General features: G+C 37.0%; 1 protein-coding gene across 1 annotated transcript in view; it reads right to left on the minus strand.

Annotated features, from left to right (window-relative positions):
• Window positions 1–1,036: 1,036 nt before the first annotated feature.
• MAPK1 (mitogen-activated protein kinase 1) overlaps window positions 1,037–8,488 on the minus strand; it is a gene marked incomplete at its 5' end in the record, with an annotated part of 16,302 nt that continues 8,850 nt past the window's right edge. The window contains 4 exons of the mRNA XM_009997661.1: window positions 1,037–3,242; window positions 5,472–5,599; window positions 6,314–6,423; window positions 8,430–8,488. Coding sequence (XP_009995963.1) covers window positions 5,483–5,599; window positions 6,314–6,423; window positions 8,430–8,488 — 286 coding nt within the window. The remainder of the gene's footprint in view (window positions 3,243–5,471; window positions 5,600–6,313; window positions 6,424–8,429) is intronic.

Raw genomic sequence — 8,488 nt, forward strand, 5'->3', positions numbered from 1 at the left:
AAAGTTTAAATCTATAGTACAGTTGCTCAGCAAACAACTTCGACATGGTATAAATATATTGTAGCATATTACAGTGGGCAGCAACAAGAGGTTTTTCATTTTCTCATTCTGGAAGGAAAACCATGCTCAGCTCCTCGGGTTCCATTTGGCCACTGCCGAGTTGTGTCATCACTGCTACTCCCAAAAGCTCCTCGTGCACCACACCGCTCAGCCCATGTAGTGTGTTGTACACTTCAGATTTGATAGAACGTGTGATATTGATGAGGAAGAGTCTGGTGACAGTCAGGACAGCAGAGTAAGATGCTTATTTGCCACAGCATCCATGAGAATTTTATGTTTGCATATTTTTCTTCAGCTGTAAGGTTGGAATGTTTTTGACAGTGAACTGTTTACATCCTTATTCCCGAAACATCTTTACCATGAAATACGCATGTTATTTCAATTAAGAGTTGCTGTTCTCCGCTCTAAAATATAAAAACTACATCAAGAAAAAACAAATCAATGTGAAATGATGAAATAACTGACCTAACACAGTTTTGTTATAGGCACCTTCTTTTAAACTGCTTTCAAAACCTGACAAAAATAATCGTGCTTCTGCATTTGTCGCATCAACAAATCCAACCCAACAATGTTTCGTGAATTCAGTACAAGACTGATGAATGTGGTCACTGGTACTGATGGATGCCAATTGGATTCAGCAAGAACAGCTAAGGAAGAAAGCCTGAAAGCACCAGATGTTAGGTAAAGCACACCCTTGTCTTCTCACTTGGAGACAGACTGCAAGGGTAAGCCTACACCTCCCCCCCCAAAAAAAAAAACTAAAGAAAAAAATTTTTAAAAAGAACTGGGAATGAGAAGGATGAAGAAAGCTGCCAAAGTTCTTCCTTAATAAATTAAAAGTGAGGTGGTACAAACTGATTTCAGTAACAGTCATCTTTCCAACCATGCCAAAAATGATTACTGTAGTAATGGTGATCGAACAAGTAGCAGAGACTCTAGAAATATTTTGACTTTTCAAAACTGAGTGAGAAAAGCATTTTGGTAAAGATGTGTAGAAATGTGTAAGAGAAATTTCTACACTAGTATCAACAGTCAAGTGCATATTTCTTTAGAAATGTTTTTAGCATAGGTTCCATACCACAATTCAATGATCACTTGTACAGTGTCCTGACAATGCTCCTAATATGTTCCCCACAACAGAGATTCATGTACCACAGGAACTTCCTAATAGAAAATGCCCTTTAATGATGAACCCTTGCTTATTAAAAATTAGTTTTGGCAGACTAACACTCAAACTATAGGAAAAAAGAAAAAAATTTAATGGAATCTTGTAAGCACCCTTATCTATTGAAGTCTAAGTTAATGGCTTTCTAGGTTTCTTTGAAGAGCAGACTAAACGGTATGAGGAAGCCTGGAGTTATTAACCAGCAAGCATCCTTATATACTACAGTAGCAATTGAACCTGATTTCCATTCAAACACATTACCCAAGAGGAAACCAAAAACTAATTCTTAATGTTAATGTGAAGATATAAGATTTAAATTTATTTCCAGGAATTACAAGTGCATTTTGTTCATATTAGCAAGCAGTCTTTATACAATCCATTCTTCACTGCTGCCAAAATAAAATGAGAAAAAGACAGCAGAGATATGAAAAGCTAAAAATAGAACTATTTTTCCTAAGTTATTTGTTGAATAGCATTTCAGTTGAACACAACTCAGAGGTAACAATAGATTATTTTTTTTCTCAATCATAGGCATGTGGCACTTAGACAATCATCTTTGCACAGAAAGCTTTAACAGTCATGCGAGGGCACAGTAATTATTTTAAACAAGGCAAATTTCTCACCACAGAGAGCAGTGGGGAAAGAAAAGGAGGCACTGCACTGGAACATAACACCTAGTAAACTCCACGTTATACAATTTCAGTAACAAATACTTGAAAAGATCATTAAAAGGTATACAATTTTAAACATTATTTAGTGCTAGCTTTGTTTGGTTGTCCTAACTCAGCATTATCAGAAAGGTTTGATAGTACTTGACAACAGAACAGTACTTCATGTCACGAGCTCATGGAGGCTTGATTACAAATCACCATAGTGTAGGTTGCAAGAAATGAACTTGAGATGCTGACATGCTGTAGGAGCAAAAGTAAAATCAAACTTTCTCATTTAAAGATGCAGTGTTCCTCTCTGCAGGAATTCTCAGTGTCAGTGATTAGATTCAAATGTAAAAACTATTAATCCTCATTTGAAGCATTTCATTGGTATGCAGTATGGAGACTGAGTTTATTAACATCATATTTTGGTTTCTCGCTTGCCACCACATATGGATGGATGCCTTCCACAAAGAAAAGCATTCACCATGAGGTCATCATGCCATTATGTTCTTTGCTAATCTTCCAACACACAGTCAGTAAATACAAGCTGGCGAGCTGCCACTCCTCTTTGCACAAGTCGTATAAACACCACTACACGGTATGAACTTTGAAAGTCCTATGCCTCCTCCAACGTGGTTAAACTTTAAATGATCTCATTTAGAAAAGGCAGGGAGAAAAAGGATCAAATTTTGTTAATACATGGGAAAAAAAATGTTTCTTAGTTGAATTCAATTAAGTTGGGTTCCTATGTGGCTCTTATGCTGTATAGAATACCTGTATGTACAGCACAGGACACCCAAACAAGTGCATAAGCAAGATTAACATGAACACAACTTGTGCTGTAATCCATAGCATAATGGTAGAAACTCCGCTGGATGCAAACCATTTCTATTTAAAAAGGAAGTGCAAAAAAAATCTGGGATGTCACTGACTTAAAGTGCCCTGAATAGTAGCTTTTCTAAAAAAAATGCCAGCGACTTCAGTAAAGTCAGAAAAACATAGTTCATGGTGTAAACGTCTTACAGGTTAATGAATTTTCTTCTTGGATATTGATCCAGGAGTGAAAGGAACCACTGCATCTTTCAAACCAGAAAGCAAGCAGTTAAAATACGGCCAGCAGTAGGTGCACTGACAGTACAGTACTGCAACAATGGGCATTACGCATAGGAGTGTCAATTACAATTCTTCAGGCTTAAAAGATTCATTGAAAGCATGAAAAGCCAAAACTACCAGGAACTGCCCTCCTGAATGGCTCAAAGGAGTTAGTGGATAAGCTGAGAGAGGCCACAAGACATGACCAACAATAAAGAACTGGGAAGAGGAACAGCAACTTTTGAGCATGCCCAGTCCTTTAAGTCCTTGTCCTACAAAAAAAGAGCAGAGACACATTTCAGTGAAGGAAGATTCAACATCGCCTTCTAAAACAAGCACTCTCCTATTCCTCTACTTTATGTGCACTGTGTTTACCATGAGTCAGAGACAGCAGTACCAATATATGTTAAAAGAGTCAGAGACTGTGAATACCAGTATATTACATTTTACATTAAAATCTAAAAACTTTAAAAGATTAAGATTAGTAATAACTAAGGAATGAAGTACATTATTTGGTGATCTGAATAACCTGTTATTTTCACACTGCTTCTCAATTCTGAAAGTGACAGCCAGGGGGGAAGTTTTGAATATCAAGAAATAAACACCCTGAGAAAAGCTAGCTGGAAAAGTACAGGGAGGGTGTGTAGGGGAGAAGAAATGCACAAGAAGAGACTGTTACTGTCCATTCTAAGCCAGCTTCTAGGGATTGGCCTTCACCAGGATGTCAGCTGCTTATGTTTAAACTGTTGTGATGGGGAATAGCTAATAATCCTAACCACAACTGCCTAGGTCAAATTACCGACATATCAGTATCAAGCTAAACACAATATTTAAATTTCAATATCATGTCAGCCAAATCAACTCTTCACAGTAGCATTTAAAGGTAACACTTTTTGAAAACCAAAAATTTACATTATCACTGAATCACTGAAATATTTGTCCCTGATCCCTTTATCCTGCTAGTGCCCAGGTAGGTACAGTGTGGGCAAAGAGGCAAGCAGGAGAGATCATAAACCACAATCTATTGCAGTGCTCCTGAGTTGCTCTCCCTTCCTTCCTACCATTAGTAGGCCCATTAGTAACTCCTAAAAATGGATGTAATTTTCTTCCAAAAGGTGCACATGTTCTGCTGCTGCCTCTGCACAGCATTAGCTTTAGAAAACATGGACAGGAAATAAGCACCACACACGTTGCATGTCCCAGGTCTATTGGCAATGTCAGCTACTCATAAGAGCTAGGTGTGTGAACCACAGATTTATTTAATTTTAATTAGTAAATAGTCTCAAAAGCTATTTAGTAAGCTTAAATAAACAAAACATAGTACTTCTAAAAAGTTAAGTTACATAATTTTGAAGCATCTATACATTTGAATAGTCAAGCCAACGGCAACAGAAGTTACTCTATTTAAGTAAGAATTTAATTTTTCAAAAATTTCTCCCACTTTTTTTTCTTTCCTATGAATTTAAGTAAAAAACTAGGGGTGTATGAAATGCAGGAACTGAAAGGTCATTTTTAGTGCAGAAGAATCACTGCTTATAGCAAAGCAACAGAGCTTCTACATACCACAATCAGATACATGGATTTCATGCAGTGAAGAAGCTCACTGGCTCAAAACTTCACCTTTCTGATGGAACTGCCACAAAAGTGGCACAGAAACTACTTTAAAGACCATAAAACAGGCCATCTAGGCTGGGCTCTCTTTGTTGTTTTTTTTTCTTTTCCAGTCACAAAACTTTGATACTGTAAAAATTATTAGTATCACAGAAGTTTCACAAGTATATAAAAAAAATTCAAGTCAGCATTTGACCAATTTTGTATTAAAGTACTGAGACTAACAAGCCTCATGTCATATGAAGACCAGATAAATTTCACTGATTTAAAAAAAAGTCAAAGACAGTGAATATCAATTTAAATTAAAATGTAACATCTTTACAGGATTAGGAAGATTAATTATAACTAGTTTATTAAAATTTAGATACTTATTTTTATTTACTCACACTATTTCAGGGATACTTAAAACTGAAGTTAAATCATACTGAATCTTCCTGGATGTTTTTTTCTCTTTAAAATAACTTAAGAGATTTTTCTTCTGTACATGACATTTGAGGAAGATTTACAAAAAAACAACAAACATTTGAAGCCATATGGCAAAATAGTCTGTAATATATGAAGAACATTTCCTCCTTAAAACGTTTTTTGAATGAAATCTGCATTTCAAAGTGTTGCCACAGCTTTTACTCTGAGCAGCAGTTTGCAAATATAATTCTTACTCCTTAAATGCAACCTAAAATCTAGGTAAACATCTCAGACAATTGTCTGGATTCCCTGCAGACACCTCAGTGTTGCAGTCAAAACTCAGGTTTCTCCCGTAAGGTCAGATGAATAAGCAGACAGGTACCCTTCCACAGCCGCTTGTGGCATCACTACAAAGATAAATTCACTAGTGGTAACAAAGTTCCAATCCACTTCCCCCAAGTGTTTTCATGTTGCTGTCACTTTACCTATGCACAATTTAAGATCGATATCCTGGCTGGAATCTAGCAGTTTCCTCAAAAATCAGTTCTTTCAGCTTTTCCTTCGGCAAGTCATCCAACTCCATATCAAACTTGAAGGGTGCTTCAGCTACAGGCTTAATAATATAAAGAAACATTATTACTTTAAAAAATATTACTCTTCAGTTGATTTTCATGTAAGTCCTTGTATGGAGAATAAAATCTGAAAATGCACTTCATTAAAAAATCCAATATTGTGCAACCCTCAAGATCTCATTCTAAATCTTTTGTGTGCTTTATGTATGTATTAGTCTACATAATTTTAAATCAAATCACAGTAAATAGCTACTCAAGTCAAAATCACAAGTTAAAATTAAAGGTTCATAACTTAGCATCTACCTGATGAAAAATTATCTGAAACATCTGTATTTCTCAGAATAAACATATCTATCCCTTAAGAAAAACTAGCTTGTTTTCCTCCTCCCTGACATCTTCACCAAAAGTGACCTGAAATCTCATCAGAACTGTACACTAAACTACACCAAATTCAGACTCGGTGGAGGCGTTAAATGCATGATCTGATTATAAAGGAGGAGAGAAACCGAGTTTATATCAGTCATGAAAGAAAACAGCTGAGGAATTCCCTTTTCAGGAGAGTACACCTTAGTATCTTTTTATTGTGCTGCACCTCCAACATGTGGCACTAGAAGCACAAATACAAAATGCTGGTAAACTGGTGCAATTGGATTCTTCAACTCCATTACAGCAGTAGAAACATTGTCCTTAAACTAATTAAGAAAATAACCTGTTGCATTATTTAATTGAAGTTTACATTTTAACAATGTCTTTACCTCATCACTTGGATCATAATACTGCTCCAGATATGGATGGGCTAAAGCTTGTTCCACTTCAATCCGCTTATGAGGATTAAAGGTCAACATTTTATCCAACAAATCAAGTGCTAAGAGGGGAAAAAAAGTGAGCAGGAGTTTAATACAGAATCCAAAATTGTTATAAACACTAATATTACCTAGAAAACACATGCTATGTGATTTGTGCTGATTTCAATTTACAGCAGTAGCAGGAGCTGCCACTTACTTCCTGTAGCTTAGGCAGACTGTTTGTGCTTGCCCCTCTTATCAGCATTCCCTGGTCTCAGGGAGGGTGGGACACCCTTCCAAAGGCCCTTCAGCACCAGAGTTGGATGTGGAACCCAACAGTACAACCCAACAGTAGCATCTGGTTTTAACTACAGCACAAGTTAAATACACCAGGCTTTTCCTTCACTCAGATAGGTGCTTTGAATTTTGGCGCCAAAAATCCAAATCAAGAGAGTGCTTTTCTGAAATAAGTAAGTAATCAAGAATATGTTCTTATTCTGGGAAAAAAAAAAGGCTGTTTACTGACAAAAATGTCATCCAGAAGTCACTGGGAGTTCTAGACAATCACAGTGAACTGTTCTAGCATAACTAGCAGTCCAGAAGGTACTCCTCAGCTGAGATGCAAATACATTCATATTCATGAGATTCAAGCAAAATCTGTTGAAGACAACTCAAAGAATCCATTAAAAACTTGAGGATTCAGTAAGACAGAGAGGGAGGTCTGATTAAATTCTGGACAAATATTACAAGTCAGATTTACTGCAATTTTTCATCTACCATGATTGTAACATCTTCCTTTTCCAAGAAAAGAAAAGAGAATTATTATAGTAGCAAGAAGCCCAAAGATATCAGCAGAATCCTAAATTCCATTCAATTTTTTCTCACTGCATTTTATGACACAGAAATTAAAGAGGCTTCTCACTGCAGCAAAGCAGTCGTAGCTTTGCATCAGGATGAGACACATACCAAGCATAGCAGAGGAGACAGAATTTGACCATTGCCTTCACTGGCACAGCAATGAACAATAACTATTGTCACACCATATTCTCAGCACAGGAAACTCACGTGCTCGCTCCGTGCCAGAGCCTGGCGTGCACAGTGCTTGACACTGAAGTGACTGACAGCTTTTTGAAAAACTGCTCTGTCAAAGCTGCTCTGAAAACCCAGATGAAATGGTGTTGCAGGAGTCATGCAAACAGCACGTTCCCCTGCAGCTGAGCATGTCAGCATCACTTCCCTTCGAGCTGTCAGGAGCCCACGGTAAAAATTCTCATGTTGACGAGCATTATTCAAAAGCAGAATAGATCACTACTGTTTCTCTCAATGATAAGGATAATCAGGTCTACACAACTCCATCTGCAGAAATCACCTTGTAGTTCAGTACCTGATTATATTCACTAAGAGTAAATTATCATAGTTTAAAAAACATTACTTATGAATTGTGTCAGAGCAGGTAGAAGAGCACTGTACAGCAACACAACCACCCTTGAACCGTACAAAGTAGAATTTGAGAGGCAAGTAACAGCCACCTAGCAAAGCAAAATCATATTTACCCTTTACCAAACCTTGTTAAGAATGTCAACAATTACTACATTCCTTGCTCCACTTCTAATAACTGAATTTAACCCCTTACATTTTAACCTTTCATACTGCCTAAGCACCCATGCTTTGATATTATCCTGTTTCATCTCCAGCTGACACACAGTCTGCACAAACTGTTCAGCAACAGGCAGCTACTTCGTATCTGATTTTACAAATGACCTTCAAGATTGGTTCCATGCCTATGTCAAACCCAGTGCCTGTGTTCAGTGCTTGAGTGCATTGTGCTCTGAGAGCCAGAAACAGGAGTCAGGTAAAAGTTAAAGACCAAACACCACAACATGTAATCTTAAAGTCACTAAAAATTGCTTTAAAAAGATCAGCTAGTATGAGGGCTTCATGCTGGTTTATGACTTTATATTAGATTTATATTGCTGTTTTAAGGGATCTGCATGTTCTATTTCCAATATTGATAAATTCTTGGGGTGGTTTTAGAAATCCCATCTTGCCCTTACTTTCTGATAAAATGTAATAGAGCATAAAATACCTTTGGGATCAGCGTTGGGAAACAGCCTGTTCCATGGTACCTTATTTTTGTGCGGTAGG

This window comes from Chaetura pelagica, unplaced genomic scaffold (genome assembly GCF_000747805.2).
Source record: "Chaetura pelagica isolate M959 unplaced genomic scaffold, ChaPel_1.0 scaffold45, whole genome shotgun sequence".
In the NCBI taxonomy this organism is placed as follows: domain Eukaryota; kingdom Metazoa; phylum Chordata; class Aves; order Apodiformes; family Apodidae; genus Chaetura; species Chaetura pelagica.